This window comes from Pleurodeles waltl, chromosome 2_2, assembly GCF_031143425.1.
Source record: "Pleurodeles waltl isolate 20211129_DDA chromosome 2_2, aPleWal1.hap1.20221129, whole genome shotgun sequence".
Taxonomy (NCBI): domain Eukaryota; kingdom Metazoa; phylum Chordata; class Amphibia; order Caudata; family Salamandridae; genus Pleurodeles; species Pleurodeles waltl.
The window spans coordinates 1,162,284,209-1,162,310,045 of NC_090439.1; the positions used below are offsets into that span (position 1 = coordinate 1,162,284,209).

At 46.7% G+C, this 25,837-nt stretch overlaps 1 protein-coding gene across 5 annotated transcripts in view; it reads left to right on the top strand.

Moving 5' to 3' along the window:
• The window catches only part of SLC52A2 (solute carrier family 52 member 2), a 139,746-nt gene that overhangs the window by 74,727 nt on the left and 39,182 nt on the right, over window positions 1-25,837 (top strand). For 3 of the 5 annotated variants that reach the window (XM_069221113.1, XM_069221114.1, XM_069221115.1), the window contains exon 2: window positions 21,409-21,499. Coding sequence is in view for 2 of the 5 variants with exons in the window: in XM_069221112.1 (XP_069077213.1) it covers window positions 563-611; window positions 21,409-21,499 (140 nt within the window). In the remaining 3 variants the exon portion in view is untranslated. Of the gene's footprint in view, window positions 1-551; window positions 612-21,408; window positions 21,500-25,837 lie in introns of all 5 variants that reach the window. The other 2 variants (XM_069221112.1, XM_069221111.1) reach the window with 1 other exon arrangement.

Below are 25,837 nucleotides of genomic sequence, written 5' to 3' on the forward strand. Positions count from 1 at the left end.
AGGTCATTTTAGGAAGTCACAGCACTAGTCTGTACCTTTGCTTGTGAATGTGTCATCAGCCTAGGGCAGGGCCACTGGAATCATGCAATTTCCCAGCCCCTGGGTTTTCTACATAAATATAGATTTGTTGCATAATCGGCAGATTTTAACAAAGAAGCTGTTTCTAGCTTAAATGGATCAAAAGTGACTAGAAGTGCGGTCCAACATGTTGCCGTGCAGTGGAAGACCCTTCACAAAGGTTGACTCGTCACCCTTTTGTTGGATATTGCGGTATTTGGGTCTCAAACTGGTACTCATGAGATGCAGTCTTTGCTCTGACAGTGTTAAAGTGTGAAAATGTCAAAATAATGAAGTAATGCCGTCATAAAATATGCCAAAATAATGAAGTAATGCCGTCATAAAATATGCCGGCATTACGCCACATAATTTAGTCAACCCTGCCGCATAACTTGCTCCTTCATGCCGCATAATTCCAGTGTCCCTGGCCTAGGGTGGCCACATGGCCGGCCACTTCACGCTCTCTTTAGTTCGTTATTTTTTCATTTTTTCAGAGTCGGCCAGCATGAGTTCCCCTTCGGAAGGTTATCGAACGTTTGACTCCTCCCTGAACAGTAAGCATATTTCTTACATTCGATTTTCCCTTTGAGCATTTTTAAACTGTTGCACATTCTTGATAGTTTGCCCCACAGACTGGGGAGTTGCGCCTTGCTTTCTTTCTTTGTGTGTGTGTGTGTGAGGATTTATGGGTCAGACTTTCTGTGATAGATGGGCCCTGGGTTGGCTGATATGAGGATGGACGGATGTCCGCCAGCCTCTACCTGCCTAGATGCAGGGACACCTGGGGCCCTATTACACATAGGGTGCTCTTTCTTTGTTTGCGCCACGGCACCCCTTAAAACAAGTGCGACGTGTGCAAACAGAGAAAGTGCGCCCTATTACATTGAATGCGCTGCCCCCAGGGCAGCTGCAATCTCACGCATTCAGGTGCAAAATGGAGCGTCTTTGTAGCAGCCGCTCCGTGTTTCGCTGTGCAAGCTGCATCCCGCCTCTACTTTTAAAGGGAATTAGAGAGCCCTTTGCGGGTGGGTGCAGTGAGTGACTGCACCCGCCTGCAAGGATATGTCTGGGGTGTTCATAAGACCCCTTTTTTCAGGGGGCACGCATCCTGACTGCTTCTTTACCTCTGCATCTATAATTTGGCGCAGAGGGAAACAGATTTCCTCATTTTCATGGGGCCACGCCCTCTGGCGATAGCGCTGGTGCTGCACGTGTGCCAGCGCTGTCTGCATTACAGAAGGGGCTTCACAGGTATTTGCTGGCCCTTCTGTAATACCAAAGTGCCCCGGGGGCAAGCAAAGCAGGCACACATGCCCGTTGCGCCCCAGGGGCACTTGTATAATGTGGCTCCTGGATTTTCGGAAGCACAGGTCCGAGCTCAGCAGGGGCGCTGCCAGGCAGCACCTTTATCAGGTCAGCGGATTTTGGAATTGTATCACTTTGTTTAATCAGTAACCACCGTGCACCAAGGTATCAGTGTGTGCACTCAGAGCATGTTAAAAAAGAAATAAATACAAGTAACTGGGAATTGGGAATTCGAGGAGCTAGTGGTTCAAATGCACTTTTAGTTTTTTAACACAAATCAATATAATAATTAAGATTAGTAATCAATCTATATGAAATGCAATTGAAATGCATGCCTGCCCCAGATTTAATCTTAATAAAAGATTGGGCTACTTTTGAACGAATGTCGATTCAGTTTTCTGGTTGCTGGACTAGGGGCCAAGCCACCAGGTTGCAGGGGCCACATTTTTTGAATTTCCCTCTTTTTCACGGGGAATAACAATTGGCTGTTCCTATCTTGGTGGGGTCGCCCACGCGGGCGGCAGGACAGGTTAAGTAGTCGGCAAGGTTGCCCAGATTATACATTGCTGCATGGGCCCCCCCTCATGACCGCTGACGCTGCCCTGTGCCTGCTCAAGCACCGGAGTGCTTCCTTTTTTCACCGCCCTCCCATCCCTGTATTAAGTCCACTGGGGGGTACATTCAATCTTGTTTCTGGTCAGTAGGGGTGGAGGAGGAGTCATGTTTCGCCACTAAAATCAGGTAGACAACATTGGCATCAAGAATATGTGTAGGCGAATTCAGGATGGAATTGGATTTTTAAACATTTAGCTCAATCCGGGGCAGGGGTACTGCGGTCACTACTGGAAGGCTGGGGACACCTGCTACCGCGATTGTCCATAGCCAGCTGGGGTACTCCATTAATAGGCCCTGGGGATATGGGGGATGGTGGGCCGGTATAGGGACCAAGGTATGGCCTAGTTGGCCAAGGCCCACCTCCCAATGGGTGCCAGGGGGAATCCCTGTATTGGGTAGCTCTGGCATGGTTGTTTGGGGGTACAGCTGTTATGCTGGCCCAAGCTCCCTCTGTCTTGAGGGGGCAAGTGAGTTCGCCTTGTAGAGGACAACTTATGAAGTGACCAGCAGGTTGTTGTCCTGGGTCCAAGTCAATTTACGTCAATTAAATCGGTCAGCACCACAAGGGCCTGAGGGGTGATCAATCATGACTCCTTAATTTGATATGAAATTTCATGTATTCATGTATTAGCTATGGAGTATTTGCTGGATGATTTTATGTATTAGATATGCCCATGCAAAAACTATGCTGTACTATACTTATTGTGCTATTTATGAGGAAAACAAAATATTTGTTGTGTTTATGAATTGTAATAAATACGGCCGGAGAATGTTATATTCTCTAACACAAGAAATTTGCTTGCATTGGGTCCTTCCTTTATAATTTGCCATGTGAAGGGTGAGTAATTGTATGTCTGGTTGGGGTACGACCGGTCTCGCTGCCGTCCCCCACCTGATCAAAAGATGCGGTCTCAGCTCAGGGAAGGTTGTTGTCTGACACTGAAAGATTGCAGGGAACAATGTGTGTGAGTTTAGCAAAGGTCTCATCTTTGCAGGACTGCTTGCTGTTTTTTTTAAACTTTTTTTTTATTAGTGGTAAGTTCTTTAGATTTACACCGACTGACAGTAATAAGTAGAAAGGGCTTAAATCCTTATGCACTGAGTTGAATGATTTCCAATAAACAAACATGACATCCTCCTTTGGCTACAAGAGCCACATATGAAGCTTAATTTTAGGTCCGCAGGCCACCGAGCTTTGGCTATTCGCTTCCATACACCATGAACAAGCCAGAAGGGCGGGGGCAGAGAGCGTGTGGTGGAGCGCTTGTTCCCACCGTTATTTGACACTGCCATTGTGGCAGGATAGTTGTATTGTTGCATTTCCATATTGCATACTATTTTGTGTTTTTTTTGTTGTGAGCCTATGTGCGAATTGTTTTAATGTGGCAATGTGTAGTTATTGTGTTATCGGACGCAGCACATGTTTACAGAGATATATGCATCTCACCCGTGCACTCATCCCCATCTCTCCAAATTCATGGCATGACCGTTGTACAGCATCTTCACATACCTGGCCAAGGCAGGCCTTACCAAATTATAAACATGTCACTAAACCTACAGGTTGAGTATCTTGAATAATCTACTCAGCCACAACTGTAATGTACTTTACCTGTAAACGGGTCTCAATTGTGTGGTCTTAGGCAAATATTTTACTTTACAGAGTCAACTTTTTCTTCATTCTCACATATGAGTGTACCTTCAAATACATGAGCTCAGCATGTCTTCTGTACAAAAAAAGTATTTGATTAAAAGGACTAAATGTTTGCTCCGTGTATAAAGAGAATTAGCCCACATATAGGGGACACATGATCCATTACTTGCCTCCAAATTTACTAATAGTATTACTACCAGGGCAGAAGTGTTTCTAGGTTTATGTTTAAACACTAATTTTTTAATAAATATATTACTAAAGCATGATGTGGTCGCATATTGTCATTTACAGAGAGACAATTTCCATGAAATGTCCACAAACCTTCCCACTAACATGCAGCATTACTGATAAAACTATACAGTGTATTAACAAATCTGTGAAAATATGGTTTCAGAAAACATGTATTCTTTGCATATCACCAAGTAAAGTGTTCTGATTTGTTTTCATCCTATTAAAATATTTTTTTTCATCACACAGAAGTGCAAACAATGGGCTTTCACAACTACTGAAATAGATTTAGAAATGTTTGTACAGTTGACTTAGCTATTTAAATGTTAGGAAAAAACTGACAAAATCCTGGAACTCTGCAGTCAGAAGGAAAATTAATTTTAAGACAAACTAATTTTTGACCTCTGTCTCTGAACACAGAGCAAATGGTACAAGAAGAAGATTTAAAGGCCTCCTTCACTTTCTGACTGAACAGAACACCTGTTCTTTGCCAACTCACCAGAAGGGTGGAGTAGGTCCTAAAAATAGCTTGACCTGATAAAATATGACTCGCCATAGAGTCAGGGAATAGAATTTACGAGGCCTGCAAGGGCACAGCAAATCTCGCTTCTTACACAAATCACAGCAAGATACCATGGCCCCTTTCTTGAAAACATCTCTTGATGCATACACCTGAGAGAAGCTGCGGGTTAGCAATACCATAAAAAAAAGTAGAGGTGCTCTGTGAATGGATGAATGTATACGGTATTGGTATGGTGTGAACCATGCAAAACGCAGCAGAACATGCTATAGAGTCATAGGCATAGACAGTCAACATCTGATATGAGAGGTAGCTGGTTTGTGGACTTACTGCATCATGATGTATTGTTCTTCAAAAAGGTTCTTTCCTAAATTGGAGCGCGGTTAGGTATAGATGGATGTTAGAAATGGGGTCTTTAGTTGGCAGTCGGTTTGTGCCCTGCCCAAGTAGGGACCCTCACTCTAGTCAGGATAAGGGAGATACCCACCTAAGATAACCCCTGCTCTCCCCCTTGGTAGCTTGGCACGAGCAGTCAGGCTTATCTCAGAAGCAGTGTGTAAAGCATTTGCACATAACACACAATAACCCAGTGAAAAGGACACCACACCAGTTTTAGAAAAATAGGCAATCTGTAGCTATGTAAAACAAGAAATATCCAACATACAGTAACAAGGATATGAATTTTGCAAGAATTAACTTACAAATACTGTTCCTAGAAGTTGATACCTCTGTCTGAGGCTATCACGACGTTGTGAACAACAAATCTGACAGTTCAGGCTGGCCGCGGCATCGCAGGCCAGCTACGGTGTCGGGAAGACCCGCAAACCTTTGAAACGCAGGGCGTCGTGATCCTTGCAAGGAGATCCGGAGTTCGGCGTCTGTTCCGGAGATCGGCGCGGGGGTCATCGGGCCCTTGAAGTCACATCAGTTGGAGATCAAACTCTGAGCTGATGACAAAGTCAGGAGCGCTGGCGGGGATGGCATTGGGGCTGCGGTGCGAAGCGGGATGATGCGATATGCGGTCCCCACAGTTCACTGTGCAGGTAGCGGCTCAGTGACCGCATCCTGTGGCAACGGTGAGACCAGGGCTGCAGTGTGAAGTGGGGCGGTGCAGCGTCTCCAGGTCACGGTGCAGGTAGGTAACTTGAAGTGCTGTTGTCGGTAGGCCCAAGGCAGCGGTGTGGCTCGGGGCAGGCTCTGTGTGGTGCCCACGGGTTGCGGTGCAGACAGGGGCCGCTGTTGACAAATCTGGAGTCGATGGCATCAGTGGACCGGGAGTATGGTACGGGACGGGGACGGTGCTTTGTGTACCGAGTTCTAAAAATCTGGGGTTTTGGGTCCACTACTTATACCCAGTTCTGCCTTTAAAGTAAGTTAACTTCAAAGGAAAGTCTCTATTGTTGACAAGATCCTGACCACTCCTCCCTCCACTCTAGCCCAGATGGCCCGTCAGGATATGCAGGCTGCACCCTAGCTCCCTTTGTGTCACTGTCTAGAAGGAATTCACAACAACCCAATTGTCAGTCTGACCCAGACGTGGAATACACAAGCAGGCAGAGGCACAGAATGGTTTAAGAAAGAAAATGCCCCCTTTCTAAATGTTTAATTTTCAAACAGGCAATTTAAAAACCAAATTTACAAAAAGATGCGTTTTTAAATTGCAAGTTCAGAGATCCATGTCTCTATCTGCCCCCAAAGGGAAACTGCACTTAAAAGTTATTTACAGGCAGCCCCCTTGTTAACTTAAGGGAGCGATAGGCCTTGCAACAATGAAACCCAAATTTGGCAGTATTGCACTGCTAGGACATGTAAAACACACCAGTACATGTCCCACCTCCTAAATACACTGCACCCTGCCCATGGGACTACCTAGGGCCTACCTTAGGGGTGCCTTACATGTAGTAAAAGGGAAGGTTTGGGCCTGGCAAGTAGGTCCACTTGCCAGGCCGAAGTGGCAGTTTAAAACTGCACACACAGACACTGCAGTGGCAGTTCTGAGACATGTTCACAGGTCTACTCATGTGGGTGGCACAACCAGTGCTGCAGGCTCACTAGTAGAATTTGATTTACATGCGTTGGGCACCTCTGGTGCATTTTACTAGTGACTTACCTGTAAATCAGATATGCCAGTCGTGGATAAACCAATCACCAGTGCAATCTACATAGGGATCATTTGCACTGTAGCACTGATCTGCGGTGGTAAAGTGCACAGAGACAATAAACTATCCTCAACAAATCAGAAAAAATAGGAGGAAGAAGGCAAACAGTTTAGGGATAACCCTGCAAAAAGGGCCATTTCCAGCAATGGAGAATAACTGTTTGTTGTAGTCAGAGTGCAGGGTCTTCATGCAAGAGTCAGGAACCACTCTGTTAGGCGCAAAGTTCTATATTCCATGTTAGCCCCCTAGATTACAGTCGCAACAGGTAGGTCCTGTTTGGAGTTCATTGTCCCACATCTGTCCTCAGTTCCTAGGCTTCACCCAGTAGTACACAGACACCAGCATTCCCCTGTGACAGGATTTTTATTTCTCTAAGAATTTTAGCGGAGTGCAAACAGGGTTTCCTAAAACAACAGAGTTTAAACCTTGCATTGCTCTTGCAGAAAATGTCTGTGGCAGATCCCCACCTGCTAAGTCCATGTTGCTTGGGGTCATAAAAAGATTGCAAAACCTGCAACAAATATGGCAACGAATCCTGAAGGCAATTCGGGATCTCAAAATGGAGCTCTCCAGCGCAAAACATCACAAGACCAGTCGGATTTAAGAGAAAGCTCCCCTAACCCTTCAGAAATCATTCCCACAGTAGATCTTTGTTGCGATCAAAGTCTTCAGGTAGGTTAAAGAAGAAGCATAAGAAGCCCAAGCAGGAATCAGACCCTTTCTGCCATTCTCAATCTCCAGAAAAGGCGCTAAGGTGTCAGCTTGCCACCCAAACATGCTCCCAAACTCCTGAGGGGATCATTTCTGGTCCTGATGCACCTTGAGTTTCTGGGTCCATTAGCCACATTGCAGCAAGTTGAGGCCTTTAGGGAGTCCATGCTGTGTATTTTCCTCATGTTTTTGGTTCCTTCTGGTGCACATTTGCACCCTCTAGGATCCATAAGGGCGTCTAGAAGAATTAACGCTGGCATTTACTCCTTCGTCCCATCTATGCGTCTTAAACCCACCTCAGGTTCTGCACCGGCTTTGGTGCTGGCTCCACACTCTGCACGGTTCCTTGACCTGGGTCCTGTGCTCACTGTGGAACTTGAACCCAGCTACCCCTGACTGAGGAGTCCCAACCAGGGTGAAACCGTTCTTGGCTTGCTTGTGTGTCAATTCAGGTGCGACCTGGCCTAGCAGTTCGGGCTTGACTCTTCCTATTGGAACAACGTCAAGAATGATTTGCATATGGCTGGGTCCAAATAGAGGTTGAATGGTGTGCAAAATAACAATGGACTGTGATGCAGCTCAAGTATTTAGCACTGGCTGAGATTAATTGAAGCATTTTACCCATCACTGTCCTTATACTTCCTTCATCAGGGACGCCGGCACCAGAGTAGGAGCCACAACCTGTAGTGGTTTCCGACTCAGAGCTGAAACCGTCTCAAACCCTCCTGAGGCTAAGCTCCAAGTCCTTTGGGTCCCAGCCTTTTGTCAGTCCTTCCGACACTGACACATTGCCTGTAGTACAGTCTCATACAAATATGCTTCCCCAAATGTTTGGCTCAGATTCAGTCTAAAGCTAGAATTTTGGAGACGATGCACTATAATTTGCCCTACATTGTGATGAGGGAAATTAGTTTGAAGACCTACAGGATGCAAGTGGTTTGGACACTTCTCCAGGTACTGGGTCAGTCTCTCTCTCGGGTCCTACCGCAGAAGAGAGTGCATCTTTTACAGTTGAGATCAGAAGGGCCGCAGAGGTCATTGACCTGCAATTGCCGACTATCGAAGACAAAACCAACGTCCTTACAGAGGCTCTTCATCCTGGACAGACTACCACTGAACCTCTCCTGCCCTTTAATGAGGCGCTTACAGATTTGCTCAGGGGCAAAACCATGTTTTGTCTCTTCGGTCAACAAATAGGTCACTCGTCCCCATAGACAAGCTCCAGGTGACCCTGAATTTCTCACACAGCATCCAACTCCAGAGAGCTTTGTGGTTCTGGCGCTTATCAGCAAAGTCGACCCTTACGGCCCTTCCTGGTTGTGAATTCAAACGTATGGAGGCCTTAGGGCAAGGCTGGCTGATGAAATCATGAGCTTGTCAATGTTCAGTAAATGCCAGCTGTCTTCTTGGTCACTTAACCAATGCACTTTGGGACATGTTCTGTCAGATTTTATCAGTAGTCTCAGACAACCTTGGGACATCTTTAGCCTCAACTAAGCAGGATGGCTGAGATGCTGTGAAATTTGTTAGCCGGTCTGGAGACAACTAAAAGCTTGGGGTCAGGCAATCAGCACAAGTGTGGTACTTCAGCGCTATTCCTGACTCAGGTTTATGGGCTTTAGTGAGAAGGTGGATCAAGCCTTAGTCGTTCAGAGAGTCACCCCACAGCTTGCTCATTGGATCGCTCCACACCGCCAGTCCTTTTACCCAGCAACTAGACTGAAGGCAGTGTGGCCCAGGAGTATTTCTGAAGGAAATGTTCTCTGCTTAACACAGTGTGCTGTACCTGGACCATGTGTAGCAGGGATCTGCAACCTTTTCTGTAATAAGAGCTACTTATGTCCAACAAAAATCCTCCAAAGCTTCAAGTATTGTTTTGAGATGTAATCGTAACCTCATGGGAAAAAACTACATTAGCAGTCATCATAAGCAAGATTCTCAGCAGTGATCACCTCAGTCTATCAGGCTCGGTTTCCAGCAGTAATGTGAAAAATGCTTTAAGTAATTACGTAGCAGCAATGCACCTAGCACCAAGTTAATAATAATATTAGTAATAGTCTCTCCAACACCATTGATTTTTATCACTCAAGTATCAGCTTTAAATATGTTTTGCAAGTTCAACCACTTTTCTCCAAACATCAACCTATGAATCCTGAAAATACACATTTTCTTCAGAATTACAAGCTTTTCAATTTCGGTATAGATATATTAAGTCAACCAAGCAAAACGTAATTTAGTTCACTGGGCTGCACACAGGTGAGCTACTCACAGGTAACTAGAGAGGTACCAGTAGCTCACGAGCTACTCATTGGAGAAGCCTGATGTATATGCTGATGCATATGCAGGCGTATGGCTGAAAGCAGAGTTCTGTATCTGGTTCACCAGTACAGTGAAAGCAGAGTGTTGTACCTGGCCCAGATGTATGACGGACAGCAAAGTGTAGTCTCTTGCACTTTATACGATTAAAGGCATATTGCTGCATCTGGCTTACAAGTATGGCTGAAGGAAGTGTGTTGTATACGGCTGAAGTAAGAGTGCAGTACCTACCTCAGGTATACAAATGAAATTAATGTGCCGTTCTTGGACCATGTCTATGGCTGACTGTACCTTTCCCATGTGCACAACTGAAGGCAATACGTTCTGCTTTAGCCAGGTATATGCCTTATTGTACTGTGTTGCACATGAACCAGGTATGTGACTGAAGGCAGAGTCAGAGTGCTGTACCCGACCCAGGTGTACGGCTCATTTTAGAGTGTTGTACCTAGCCCAGTTAAAAGGTTGGAGGCAGTATGCTGTACCTTATCCAAGTACATGGCGGAACACAGTGTGCTGTCCATTGCTGAAGTATATGTCTGAAGCCTGGGGACTGTACCTGGCCAAGGTACATGGCTCAAGGTAGTATGGTATACCTGGCCCGTGTATATGGCGCAAGGTAGTGTGGTATACCTGCCTCACATATTTGGCTCCAGGTAGTTTAGTATACCTGGCCCAGGTATATACTCAAGGTAGTATGGTATATCTGGCCTGAGTGCATGGATCAAGGTAGTGTTGTATACCTGGTCCAGGTATATGGCTCAAGGTAGTGAGGTGTACCTGGCCCAGGTACATGGCTCAAGGTAGTGTGGTATACTTGGCCCAGGTATATGGCTCAAGGTAGTGTGGTATACCTGGCCCAGGTATATGGCTCAAGCTAGTGTGGTATACCTGCTCCACGTATATGGCTCAAGGTAGTATGGTATACCTGGCCCAGGTATGTGGCTCAAGGTAGTGTGGTATACCTGGCCCAGGTAAATGGCTGAAGGTAATATGGTATACCTGGTCCAGGTACACTGCTGAAGGGAAAGTGCTGTACCTGGCCCAGCTGTGTTACCGAAAGCAGTATTGTTTCTGACTCACCAGTACTAGTGAAAGCAGTGTGTTGTACTCCGCCTAGGTACACAGCTGAGTGCAGTGTGTTGTATCTGGCCCAAGTGTACAGCTTAAGGCAGTGTGTTGTACTTGGCCCAGGTATACAGCAGACTTCAGTGTGTTGAACCTCACCCAGCTATACAACAGACTTCAGTGCGTTGAACTTCACCCAGGTGTACAGCAGACTTCAGTGCGTTGTACCTCTCCCAAGTATACAGCTGTAGACCGTGTTTTGTACCTGGTCAAGCTATAGGGTTGAGAGTAGAGGGCTTTACCTGATGGAGGTATACAGCTGAAGGCAGAGTGCTGTATTTGGCCTAGGCGTACTCCTGAATGTACAGTGCTGTTCCCGGTCTGATTTACGCTTTAAGCAGTTTGCTGGACTTGGCCCAGGTATATGACTGCAGAGTGTGTTGTACCTGGCCCAGCTATACTGATGGAGTCAGAGGGCTGGGCCTGGCCCTTGTATACAGTTAAAGGCAAATAATTGTATCTGGTGTAGGTATACGGCTGAAAGCAGTGTGTTGTACCAGTCCCAGCTATATGGCTGAAGGTCGAATGCTGTACTTTGCCCAGGTCTAAGACTGAAAACAGTGTATTAGACCTGGCCTAAGTATACCGATGAAAGCAATGTCTTGTATCTGGCCCGGGTATACGGCCGAAGGCAGTGTGTTGTGCCTGGGCCAGTTATACAGCTGAAGGAAGTGAGTTGTATCTGGCCCAGTTATGCGCCTGAAAGCAGTGTGTTGTATCTGTCGCAGGTGTAATGCTGAAAGCAGTGTGTTGTATTTGGCCTAGGTATACAGGTGAAGACGGTGTGTTGTACCCGGCCCAGGTGTACAGTTGAAGATAGTGTGTTGTACTTGGTCCAGGTGTAAGGCTGAAGGCTGTGTGTTGTACCTGGCCCAGGTGTACAGCAGAAGATAGTGTGTTGTACCTGGGCCAGGTATACAGCTGAAGGAAGTGAGTTGTAACTGGCCCAGTTATGCACCTGAAAGCAATGTGTTGTATCTGTCGCAGGTGTAATGCTGAAAGCAGTGTGTTGTATCTGGCCTAGGTATACGGTGGAAGGCAGTATGTTGTACCTGGCCCAGGTATACAGGTGAAGACGGTGTGTTGTACCCGGCCCAGGTGTACAGTTGAAGATAGTGTGTTGTACTTGGTCGAGGTGTAAGGCTGAAGGCTGTGTCTTGTACCTGGCCCAGGTATACGGCGGAAGGCAATATGTTGTACCTGGCCCACGTATACAGCTGAAGACGGTGCGTTGTACCTGGCCCAGGTGTACAGCTGAAGGCAGTGTGTTGTACCTGGCCCAGGTATACAGCTGTAGACGGTGTGTTGTACCTGGCCCAGGTATACAGCTGTAGACGGTGTGTTGTACCTGGCCCAGGTATACAGCTGTAGACGGTGTGTTGTACCTGGCCCAGGTATACAGCTGTAGACGGTGTGTTGTACCTGGCCCATGTGTACAGCTGAAGGCTGTGTGTTGTACCTGGCCCAGGTGTACAGCTGAAGGCTGTGTGTTGTACCTGGCCCAGATATACGGCTGAATGCAGTGTGTTGTACCTGGCCCAGGTGTAGGGTCGAAAGCCTAGTGCTTTACCTGGCTCAAGTTTCTGTCTGAAGGCAGTGTGTTGTACTTGGCCTGGCATACGGCAGAGGGAGTGTGCTGTAAGTGATCGAAGTTAAGGTGTGCCCTCCCTGATCCTGCACCTCTCCATGCTCTATGGTTATGATGTAGTGCTGTTGTGTGGACTTTGTTGCTCCATGTCCCTTGGAGTGGCTTAGAGCTTACACGTGCAGTGTGCAGGGTGGGCTTGGCTCCAGCAGACTCTGCCCACTGCTGGACTTCGATACCTGTTGTGCACTTTCGTCTGGAAGGGCTGAGTTGCCAAACGAGGCATTTTCGGCGTGCGTCCTGGGATCATTTCTGTGGCAGTGATTGCCTCTTCAGGAGGAGGTTGTGACCAGGTGAGTGTCTGACCCCCTGACTGGATGGAAGGTAGAGCGAGGGTCGTGTGTGTGTCTGTGTGTGTGTGCAATTCTCAGGGCAACATTACACTGTGGGGACCTGACCCTGTGGTGTGTTTAGTTGTGAAGCACAAATTAGGGTCCAGTTCAATTTGCTTTGGTCTACTGTATATTCTACCTTTAGCATGGCATGCTGGAGTTAGAATAGTAAATACACACTTCATAATGGTCAGTGGTTGGTCCTCGTGTATATATAGATATGACAGCAGTGTGCGCATGCGTTCCCTCCTATGCATGTCTCTTGAAGGATGGGATCATGGATGATATCACGGTGTCCCAGCTAGTGTGAGGCCAGATGGTCCTTTGTGTTGTACTACATTAGTGGGTGCCGGATGCGTTGTTTTGTACGAGGCGTGTGGGTGCCCCTCGGAGGGTGATTATTGCTCAGTTATAGGGTCCACACATTCCTTGCACATATTTAGAGTATTTTTTAAGTATTTATTAGTAACTAGAAATGATGTTCCAATGCACTACGTTAGTTCTTAGGTGCAAGAATGGTAGCATTGATTAAAGGTGGAAGCAAATTGTATATTACTAAACATTTTCATTGCAGAAATCAACACATTACACGGATTTATATTTCCATGCCCTGGGAGAAAATGCCATTTGCTCAGACACACACTGTTTTGTCCTGTGCTGGAGCAAGGTTAGAATCAAGGTCTCTGGTTTCAAGGTCTGCACTGTAGCCACAAGAACATCTTCTCCCCAGCAGTGGATATCGATGTCTGGTGAGCTGAGGCGCCTTTGTCCAAAGAGTCCTAAAGCTGCTGCTGGCTGCTAATTGTGACCAGGTCTGGAAGCATATTATTATACAGCACAGATTTCTTTGGCAAACACAGACTGGTTCATGAACCCCGTCGTCCCTTCGTGTGTTTGCTCAGGCAACCATCTCTCTTCTGCTATGTCTTTGCTTAGGCTACGTACTTGCATGTGTTTTTTCGGCAACGTCTCGAAGGCAACCCCTGCTCGGCATGTATTTGTGCATGTGGTATTTTTATAGCACAAACCTAGCAACGTCTACAAGTTAAAGGAGAAGTAGCTTGTTTGTGGACTGGTATTGTGGTGAAATGTTCTTTTAAGAGGGGAGTCTGCAACTCTTTCCTAAATTGGGGAATCTTGATGGATACAGGGATGATGTTCCAGATCCTGGGTGCACGGATGGAAAAGTCCTGCTGCCTTCTTTCTTTTTTGGCTTTGTAAATGATACAGCTAGTTTTGAACATGGTGTGGACCGGCGATGGGAGCCAATGGATTTCCATCTAGATGAGGGTAATGCAATCATATTTTTTTTCAGGCCCTGAATGAGACGTGCTGTAGCATGTAGGATGCCCCTAAGGGGCGCCACTGGAGCCTGGAAGGCCTTGAAGCAGAGCCTTGCCACCATCCAGATGCGAGAGCATGAGAGCTTGAGCAGCAAATATGAAGCCGCTTTCTGGAAGAAACTGTTTGACTTTGTTTAGAAGAGAGAGAGAGAGAGGATACCAGGCTATCGTCTTCTTTTGACATTATGTTCCTTGATGATGTTTGTTTCCAGGGTTTATTGAGGTGACTTGATATTCCGTGAATGGTGCGGAGGAAAGCTGTCAAAGTTGATGCAATTGAGCTAGATTTGCACAGTTTTTTGGTCTTGGAAAATTGCTGGAACTCTGTTTCGGTTGGGTTTTGCATCAGGTAGGCACCAGACATCCAGTACTGGAGGATGTGCAGGGAGAGATGGAGATGTTGGATGTCTGAAGTAGAGGAGACTTTCAAGTAGCGTTGTTTCTCATCGGCATATTGGTAAATCTTGGTACTTTTATGTGTGAGTAGAGCACTATGCAGCTGTGTTTAGAGGCTGAAGACTGTATGTAAAGTTTCAGGACTCTACAGGAGATAATAGGACTCTTTTGGGACCTCTAGGGGCTTCGTCAAAAAACCCTGTGTGGGTTGAAAAGGTAGAATACGTGCCAGTAAATGACTTTGCTGTTTAGTCGCATTTAAGACTCCACCGTATGTACGAGCATGGGATATTCAGCTATATCAAATGCAGGCTGAGAGGTCCAGCAATATCAGGAGGCTAGGTCATCCCATCTGTGGCCAAAAGGGCTTTTTATGTGATTTGTAAGGTTCCCATCCCCATGCTGCAGGGTGATCTGAGGCGATACTGAAGGTCGTGCAGGAGATGATTAGCATTGATGTGATCTTAAAGTTGAACATAGACAGCTTTTTCAATGATCTTGCCAATGAATGGTTGATGAGTGATGGGCTGGTAGTTGGCGAGGTCATCGGGGTCTAGTGTATGTTTGCTTACGAGTGGGAGGATCTGCTGTGTCTTGAGAGAGCCTGGAAAGATGTCTTGAGTAAAATAGGCCTGCGAGGACCCTGTCTATTTCCAACCTCCATTGATACATACACAGAGCTTCATTTGTCATCTGCCGCCAGACCGCGATTGCAAATGGCAGCCTTGCGCAGATCCCCCCGCCTGACTGACCCTGCAGGTTGCTGGCACAGCATGCTGTTCCAATTGAGGTCATTTTTCGGCACCTGTCCTGCTCCCTGAGAATTCATTGGATTCCTCCTGTGCCCCTGATTCCGTTTTTTACAGCCTCCAGCCACTCAATCGCCCTTTGTTTTTGGAATTCGAGCATTTTGCTCTGCCTGAGGGGCCGGAATAATTGAAACTCTATTAAAACTGTTAACCTTATTCGGGCCAAGTATTTTTTAAGACCTGATGTTCCTCCTTTACGCTTACAGAATTGAATCGCTGGTGCCTTTTTAGACTTCCCAACCTTGTCAGTATTGTTATCTGGTTAGAGTTGGTTTTCAGTGTGTGTGTGATACACCAGTGTTGCATCCCTTGTGTTCCATGTATAAACACAATAATGTTTTTTCACCTCACACAGTGTTCAGTATTGATCGTTAATCTCTCGTTATTCAGTAAATTAGCATTGACTGCTACTGTTCTTTATTTGTTTTTACTGATTTTAGATTAGGGGCCTTTCTTGTGTAAAATATGAATTGAGCAAGGAAGGGTGTCACAGTGATGAGTAGGGGTGACAGAGCATCACAAGAGAGTGCTGGGATCAAGGACAGTGGTAAGACTCCATCCTCATAGGAAGCGGCTTTGAGGGAGTTGAGTATGGAAGTGAGATCTGCATGATATAGGGTTTGAATGTGACCATTGTGGGGTTTTATGAGAAGCAGCAGGTGTAAGAGATGGCAGGCTTGATGCTCTGAGGTGGTGTCGAATAGTATGCATTTTCCACTGCAGAATAGGTTGATGGCATTGCTCTTTTCTTTGAAGTGAGGAATAGGCGGGTCTGGCAGGGGGTTGATGTTGTGCTTGGTGGTCTTTAAAAGTGTTCTGCTTTTGTTGGTGGCTTCGTCAGTGGTGTTGGTACAGTACTTTCTTTTGTCTGTGATTGGCTGTCTGCATTTTGCGCAGAGGGACTTCAGTATAATGAGGTCATTGGAAGAATCATGCAGCCATCAGAAGTTCTGTTTTTCTTCCATTTCTTTCCTGTTTGCAGATGGATTGTTGATTTTCAGCAAAACATGTAGCGGACCGTGGTGCTGATGTCTACGATATCCCTCGCTAATCAGTCAGCAACCCATGATGGCTACCCACCCAGTGTCTAGCAGTGGCAGGAGGCTGTTTCAGCAGCTTTCTTCACATGTTTGCACTGGGGCATCCCCTCACTTAGATGTCCTGGCATGTCCACACTCTGACAATCCCCCACACCTTCACCGCAGAATACAGGTAACAGCTCTTTAATCCCGTATACAGATACAAACACACCCTGTGACAATACTTTTAACTGGCATAATTAAAAGAAATGTGCAAACAAGGCACAGTTCAATCCAGATCCCCCCTTCAGAAGTGGGGTATAAAGCTGCTTTGAACTTACCTTTGTTACCCACAGGCAAAAACATACATTTGGGCATCAGCTGAGAAGAGAATAGAGCAGATCACCAGTACGTGGGAAAAGAAAGTAGTTTACAATACTGTAAAGGAGGAAGCTAAATATAGCATTAAGCTGAAGAGACTTCCTTCCTTGTAAAAAAGGAAGCTGAGAGCAGAAGGAACAATGTAACAGGATCCCCAAGCTGAGAAAGAGAACAGACTTCCTTTGTAAACTGGAGGGACAGTGAGAAAAGACTCTCCAAGGTGGCAGCGACTGGAAGACAGCCATTCTGTTAGTAGGTTGTGAAAAGACTGAAGTAAGATTTGAGAGGACGGACATCCTTTGTAAGCTGCAAGGACAACAGAGAAGACGACTCAGAAGGAGACATACTTCAGACAAGGGCAGTGTAAACAGATTCTCCATTATACTAAAGGCACCGATTTAAAAACCCATTTAGTCCATAAGGTCAAGGTACAGTGTCAACTAGCTTGTCAGATTGACAGTGACTGAGCAGAAGATTGATTTCAGATGAAAACTGTGGATATTGTAACAGTTGTAGGAAAGAACCCACTTTTTGGCATGGTTACCCCCAGTTTTTGCCTGCTTATCCATGTATCATAGCATTTGGCTGGGTAGCCATCTCCCCATTCCTGGATCCGATCCTCATGGATTTGATTACTGCTTTTATTTCTTCAATAGTTATTGGGTAGCATAACAGTTCACGTTGGCTGAGCTTCAAGCCACTCCAGTGCTGCTCTGTTTAAGATTTAGTTTAGTCCTTTGCAGCCAGGTCAGCCATAGAGATTATAAATGTATGCAAATATCATTGAATGCTTGCAAAATATCTGTATATGAGGCACAAAGCTTACCAGTCTGACTTTCAATCTGAAAACCATCTGAGAAGGCCTAAACAAGACAGATGGACCTAGCCAAGGTGCGAACCTGTCTATCACATCATCCTTTACCTGAGTGGCAGTGCATTTGCCTAAAAATGTAACCCCCCCCCTTTCTGCAATTTCACATAAGTCTAATCTCTTTGCTTTCTGTAGGAAAGTCACTCTATTTGGCATGGTTACCCCCACTTTTTGCCTCTTGTCAGTGCGCTTAGACTGTTTTCACTGGGATCCTGCTTAACCAGGACCCCAGTGATTGTGCCCTGTCCTCTAAATGTGGTTGCTTTGGTACCCTTTACACCCCACAATTGGCACACTGGTGTACCCGCTGTAAGTCCCTAGTATATGGTGCTTTGGTACCCAGGGCATAGGTACATCAGGGGTTCTCCATGGGCTGCACCATGTATCATGCCACCCATGGGGGCCCATGCAAACTGTCTGCAGGCCTGCTTTTGCAGCCTGTCTGAAAAGATGCATGCACCCTTTCACTTCTGGTCACTGCACCGGGTCACTGTAAGTCACCTCTATGGTAGGCCCCCCTATCCCAGAGGGTAGGGTGCAGGCCCCTGTGTGTGAGAGCACCCCTGCATTTGCAATGCACTGGACTTTGTAAGAACAGGGAAGCCATTTTCACCCATGTCACTACCTGTGGTCCAGCAACACAATGGTAACTCCGAACCTAGGCATGTTTGCTATCAATCATGTCTAAATCATACACCAATAGTAATGCCAGTATTGGTGACATGATTCCATGCACTTTAGGGGCTCCTTCCTTAGAAGTCCCCTCCCCCCAGGATTGCTTCTACCAGTCATCCAGGGTTTACGGGCAGCCCACGTTGCTGAAACCCTTAAGGCAGGATTCTGCCCTCCTGCTGCTTGACTAGCTCAAGCAGGGGAAGGCAGAATGAAGGATTTTCCGTGGGAAAGGGGATGCAACACCCTCTCACTTGGAAATAAGTGTTACATGGTTGGGTAGGGGTAGCCTCCCCGCACCACCGGCTTGCTTTGAGGGGCACATTTGGTGCCCTCCTTGCATAATCCTGTTTTCATCAGTCCAGGAACCCCCGGCCCCTGCTCTGTTGTGAAACCACTCAAAGGAAAGGGGAGTGACCACTCCTGTGTCCATCATTACCCCAGGGGTGGTGCCCAGAGCTCCTCCAGGTGGCCGAGTGACTCAGGGCCAGATGTAGGTAGGTATCCGATTGCGACTTGCAATTTGCGAGTCATAGCGACTCGCAAGTTGCAAACCGAGATGCAGAAAGGTGTCTCAGACACCTTCTGCGACTCGCTATGGGGTCGCAAAGACCCACCTCATGAATATTCATGAGGTGGGTCGTAGTTTGCGACCCCATAGCGAGTCTAGGCACTCACGGGGATGGTGGCCTGCTGGAGACAGCAGACCACCATGTCCGTGACTGCTTTTTTAATAAAGCAGTTTTTTTTTTTCTCTTTGCAGCCCGTTTTCCTTAAAGGAAAATGAGCTGCAAAAAGAAAAAATTCCGAAACCATTTGGTTTCGTTTTTTTTCAGAGTAGGCAGTGGTCCGTAGGACCACTGCCTGCTCTGCAAAAATATTTTTGTGGGCATTCACAAAGGGGAAGGGGTCCCATGGGGACCCCTTCCCTTTTGCGAATGAGTTACCATCCACTTCAAGTGGATGGTAACTGCGAGTTGGTTTGCGACTGCTTTCGCGGTCACAAAGCAACTCTACATCGCGATGCAGTCGCAAATAGGAAGGGAACACCCCATCCTATTTGCGAGTCGGAATCACATTTTGCGAGTCGGTACCGACTCGCAAAATGTGATTCTGCATCGCGTTCAGCCTTTTGCACCTCACAAACTGCTTTTTTCGCCGTTTGCGAGGCGCAAAAGGCTTCCTACATCTGGCCCTCAGCCCCCTGTTAGGGATATTTAGGGACTCCTGTGCGGGTGGGTCCCCAGATTCGGCATGCAAGACTCCACCAGGGCTCCTCTGCATTGACCTCTTCTGCTCCTGGCCACCGGAACCGCTGCTGGATTTCACAGAAACGAAACAAGCCTGCAACTCCCAAGACGACCTCGCCTTTCAACATTGGTTCTTCGGCTCCTTCCACTAATTGCAACAGTTCCACAGCTGTGCATCCTCTGGGGTCGGCAAGACTTCAGCTGCACCAGAGAAGCTAGAAGGAAACTCCCTTGGAGTAAAGGAGTCACTCCCCTGCATCTGCAGGCACCTACGGCAACGACGACCGGCTGCTGGGATCTTCTGCCTTCCGGCTCCAGGAAGAATCTCCAACACAGGTGGTCCTCTTCGTCCTCTCTACCTGCTGTCCATCTTGGGAGATGATGAGTCCTTGCCTCTCCTGGCCGGACAGTACCCCTGTGCACCACGACTTTTGCAGCAACCAGTGCTTGTTGACTTCTGCTCCAAGGGATCTTCAGGCTTCAATTAGCCCCGGCCTCCGGCACTTCATCCTTGCAAGGATAGTCTCCCCTCTGCTGCTCCAGCGACGTGGGACTCCTCTCCAGATGTCCTGACTGGGCCTCACTGCAACTTACTGCACCTGCTGCCAGTGATTTGCCTGTGGGGGCTGCAACTGCTTCTGTGGCTCTCCCAATGGCTGAGGGCTAGCCCTGACTCCCCTCCAGGGGTCGAGTCCCCTAGGCCTTGCTGGTCCTCTTCTTCTCTGCAAATCCTCTTCTTCCCAGATTTGTATTTGCAAAGGCTTGTTGGTGGTTCTCCTGCCCACTGACCATCTGCATCCCGGCGACCGACATGGGGCATCATCTGCATGACTCCAAGGACCTCTCTGCAGCTCCTGGACTCCACAGCTGATCTTCATCTTCTTTCGTTGACCCAAATCTTCATCCACAGAAGGGTGGGTAGTGGCTCCTGTCCCGTCTGGACACTCCTGTGTGGACTGGACTCTGTCCCCTTCTTTTGCAGGTCCTCTTCTTCCGGAATCCACCGTTGGGTTTCACTGGACTGTTCCTGGTCTTGGAATCTTCCTTTTCCAAGTCCCCTTGTTAGTCTTTGGGAAAACTAGGTAACTTACCTCTGCTCTCCTGGCTGCTGGGGGTCACCTAGGTACTCACCTCTTGGGGTCCAAAGTTCTCCCAGCTCCTTTCTAACTACTCCACATCCTTGGGTGGGGAACCTCACTTCGCATTCCACTATTTAAGTATATGGTTTGGCCCCTCTATAGGGCCCTATCTATTTTCTACTAGTTCTTGCCAATGCTTGTTGTTTTTCCATGCTAATTCCTAATACTTACTGTGTGTGTATATATAGTGTGTACTTACCTCCAGTTGGGGTCTGCCTATAAGTAATCTAGATTAGTGTTACTGTAATAAAGAACCTTTCTGAGGTTCCTTTCATGTGTGATAAGTTGCTGTGGTACTGCAAGTGCTTCACACTCCTCCTAGATAAGTCTTGGCTGCTCACCACAGCTACCACAAGAGAGTCCCGGCTTCCTAGACCCTTTCTCATTAACTAATAAGGGTTGCCTGGACCTAGTATAGGGTGCCAACACCATAGCTGTCCACCATGCCAGCTTCCTACAACTGTAGGCTGGAGTTTAGGAGATTTCAGACACACACCACTCCTGCGTTTCCTATATTAATACAGAAACATCCTTTTGTGTGTCCCTTAGGGATCCCCATTCATAGGGGAACTTTACAAAACATGTAAGGATAAAACTGAACTCAAAACTCATGTTATATACGTTACAGAGGTGGAGGGAAGCCTGCAGAGGACATTAGCCATTTGGTCATAAGAGTGCAACAGATTGTTTACTTTGAACTCCATTTTCCCCTTACCAACCGATCACTGGCACCTACTCTAGGAAAGGGGTTTGAAGGCCTCATAAAGACATGAGTTTTTCTAGCCTTGAGCAGTTTGTGGAGTCTTTGGGCGGGTTCCCGTGTTTGCATTGTAAAATTTAACATGTCAACCTTCTCTTCCTCAGAGGCGCCGCAGAGGCAGGAGCCAGATGTGGAAAGAGTCCTCCTACTGGGCCATCGGAAGGAGAACACCCCCAAGACTCTGCCCACAGACAGGTGAGCACTAAAGACAGCATTACCAAGTGCCCTTAACCAAGCGATGCCACTTTGTTGCCTTTGTAACCGCTTAGCAGGCCCTGAGACGGTTTAACAAAGTGTGCTCTGGACTTTTAGATAAATCTCATGGGATAAAACTATGTCAACTGATGGGTATGTAGTACAGATTTTGCTTTATCCTCAAAAAACGTTTTGGATGGCCATTAGAAAGAAGAGAGTTGAAAGTCCTTGAATAACACAACTGTGATTATAGAAAATCATCCCAGAAAATGTAAAAGACATCTTAGTTCATAATGTGGAACACAGCAAGTTAAATCTTGAGATAATAATTAAAAGAGGAAGTGAGATCCTCCACCAAATAATTTTTGCAAACGACTGAAAGCTTTTTGTCGTAATTCTATTACAGGCCATAGAATGAATATGATTAGCTGTGAGAGTCAGTGATAAAGAGCAGCAATTGGGTGGTTACATCACCACATGGCCCGTCAGTGAATTCTTGCAAACATTACAACACGTCTGACTAGAATGGGTTATTTATTTGTGATATTTTGGTGTATACTGCTTTATCTGCGACTTCAGAACAAAATCTCGCTCCTCAACAAGCAGCAGGACTACTGTTGGAGAGACTGTCTTCAAATGGTGTGGATCACGGTTGAAAGGAAAAGCTGCAGGACCAGACTACCTTCTACCTGCAGTCTGCCTGCATTAAGCTGCAGGACCAGACTACCTTCTACCTGCAGTCTGCCTGCATTAAGCTGCAGGACCAGACTACCTTCTACCTGCAGTCTGCCTGCATTAAGCAAGCGAAAGAAGGAGAGAGTTCCACAACTTGGCTGCTCCATCCTTCTGCCATCCTAAGTCACCTGTTTAAACGTAGAAGCACTAACCCAAGAAACCTTTTGGATCTTAAGAAGTGCGCCTGTTTATAAAAAGATAACCTTTCATAAAGAGGGCTGATTTTCCCTCCATATACAGATTCTTGAGCTAATCGTATATCTTTAAAGTTTGCCCTCTCAACGACTGCAGGCCAGTGCAATTTTACGACCCTATAAATCAACAGATTCTGATGCTTGGTTATAATTTAATCAGGCTGCTGCATTCTGAACTAGCTGCAATTTCTTTTAACATTTAACAGGTAGGGTAAGGTATATTGCGCTCCAAAAGTCAAGCCTAGCTGAGACACTCAGAATCTGCACTGTTTATGAGTAATTTAATAAATGAAAAATTAAACTTAAATCTCGCAAATACAAAAAAAATGTCATCACAAACTTTATTTGATCTTCTACCAACAACTTGGAACAGTTACACCCCCAAGATGATTTATGTTTTTGGATAGGTAGAGGTTTTTTGCCCATCGAAAGTCAAAGGTTTTGCTCACAAATTGTTTGACTAAAAGGTAGGAGACCCTCGCATTTCTCTCTGTTTCACTGTAGTCCTTTAGAGGCCAGTCAAGTTTGCACATTAACTGAGTAGAACCTAAGAGTATCTGCACTCAGACTCAGATAATCACTGATTCTATCAATCAATCAGCATTTGTATAGCCCAGCACTGTCACCACTAGGGGTATGTGAGGCTGCGGATGCCAAGTGTCAGTTGAAAAGCCAGGTCTTGCGTTTCTTACTGAAGTCTTCCAGGGAGGGTGCTGTTCAGGGGAGTGGGGTGTCGGGTCGTTTCAGGTTATGGCAGCGATGTAGGAAATGAAGCGGCGACGGATGCTGGTGGGGTGTGCACAAAGGCAAGTGAGGGGGACCACAGGTGCCTTGAGGGGAGATGGAGATGGAAGATAAGTCGATGGTTGAAGATGGACGGTCCTTTAGTGTGTAGAGCTTTGTAGGCCTGCGTGAGGATCTTGAACTGGCATCTCTTCTGGATAGGGAGTCAGTGGAGGTTTCTGAGGTGGGGAGTGCTGTGGGCCCATTTGGGGAGGTCCAATAAGAGTCTGGCGGCTGCATTCTGTATGCTCTGGAGTCTTTTGAGGAGCTTAGAGGAGATGCCTGCGTAGAGAGCGTTGCTATATTCAAGGTGGCTGGTGACGAGGGCCTGGGTGATGTTTTTTCTGGTGTTGACGGCGATCCATCTGAAGATTCTGCGGAGCATGCGAAGGGTGTTGAAGCAGGAGGAGGTGACTGCATTGACTTGTCATTTCATGGTCGGTTTGCTATCGAGGGTGATACATAGGTTGCATGCAAGGTCTGTAGGTATGGGTGTTGGTCTGAGTTCTGCTGGCCACCTGCTGTGGTCCCAAGTGGAGGTGCTCTTCCTGAAGATCAGCCCTTCTGTCTTGTCGGAGATGAGTGTGAGGCAGTTGTCTCTCATGCAGTTGGCTATGATGGTCTTGGCGTTGGGGAAGTTGGTTTTGGCGTTGAAGGGATCCTGGGTGAGCGATATGATTAGTTGAGTGACGTCAGTGTAGGAGATATGTTGAGTCTGTGAGATCTGACGACATCTGCAAGGGGGGTCATGTATGTGTTGAATAGGGTGGGGTTGAGGGAAGGTGCTTGGGGTATGCCTCATATGATGTCCTTGGATTCGGAAGTGAAGGGACGCAGCCAGATGCTCTGTGTGCAGCCTGTAAGGAAAGAGGCAATTCACTTTGGCATTTGTAGGATGTCGATGTTGTAGAGTCTGTTGATTAGGGTGTGGTGGGAGACAGTGTTGAACGCAGCAGAGAGGCCTAGGAGGATCGGGGCCACAGTTTCTCCACAGCCGAGGAGAGATCTGATGTATTCTGTGGCAGCGATCAGCGCAGTCTGAGTGCTGTGGTTGGCACGGAAACCTGATTGCGAGTCGTCAAGTAGGTGGTTTTGATTGAGTTGTTGGTTTTGAGATTGCTTGGGTCGGCGAAGGGTTTCTTTAGGAAGGGTGAGACCTCCTTGTGTTTCCATCTGTCTGGGCAGGCTGCTGTGAAGATGGAGGTGTTGATGATGCTGGTGAGTTTGGTGCTGATTGGGCCGGTTCAGAGGTTGAAGGGTCAGTGGGGAGAGGGGTTGTGGGCGCCCTAGTGTGGATGGAAGACATGATAACCGTGGTAGTGTGAGTGGTTAGCAGAGACCAGGTGGTGATAATTTGGCTGATGTGTGTTGGTTGGTTGGTTAAGGTTGAGAGTCGTGGGTTGAGGGTCGAAATTGTTGTAAATGGAAGCGATCTTGATGTGGAAGTATTTCGAGCAGGAGTCGCAGAGCTCTTGGGAGGGGTTGGTGGTGGTCTCTATGGCTGTCTGCTTGGATAATTCCTTGACTATATTGAAGAGCACCTTTGAGTAGTTGGCTGCCATATCGATGTGGGGTGTGATGGCTGCTTTCTTGGCTTCCTTGATGCGCAGCTGCTGGGGGCCACTTTGAGCGGCTCTGTCTGAGGATTTCCTTGTGGTCCGCCATCATTTCTCGAGCCATTAGCACTTGATGGTTGAGCTCTGGGGTTCTAATAAGAATCTGTGTGTCACCTGCATACATAATCACCAGTCCAAACAATTTAATTAATTTAGCCAGTGCAGTCTTATTTAAGGTAAATAACAAGTGGGAAAAATCAGATTCTTGTGGAACCCACAGGTTAGTTGTTTTTCATCTAAATGCTTCCCATACAGGTGCACTTGAGCAGACCACGTGGATAGGAAACTGTGGAACCATTTAAGCACTATAACTCCGACACCTAGGGCCTCCATCGGAGCTACATGATTTGGTGGTCCTCTGTGCCCAGTGTTGCTGATAAATCCAGCAAAATTAACTCCTCAGGAATGTTTCAATCAGCACCTGCCCGAAGCTCCTCTACAAGCGCAGTAATCACATTTTTCTTATAAACCTGCCCTAATACCTGCATATGATGGATGAATCTTTCAACCAGGTTTCTGATAGATAAAATTCAAGTCTGGCATTCAAAATTAAGGGCCTGATTAAAAGTTTAGCGAACTCGTTATTCTGTCATAAACACGATATCTAGCACATTTGTGAAGGAGTAACTGTCATTATATTTTGCTGATTGCTGACAGCCAAAACAAACACTAATCAAAAATCCCTCACAACCCTCTTATTAGTCATGGATGTTCCTATCAGCATGACAGTGGCATGGACCTGCCTACTGCCCCCTTAAGTAATCATCCTGGTTTAGCATTAGCAAGAGCGACTAGAGCGCTAAGAAGATGGTGTCATAATGTGGCCAACAAGAATTGTAATCATGCAACACTGAGCAAACTGGCAATAGAGACGGGTGGTTAACAAGTCACTACCTCACTTAACAACTGCTGGATGGCAAATGGTTCCGTGCTTTCCCAAATGTAAATAGCTTTGAGTGAACAAAGTAGATGTACAGTTCAACCTGAATTAAAACTAAATGCCACGTCTG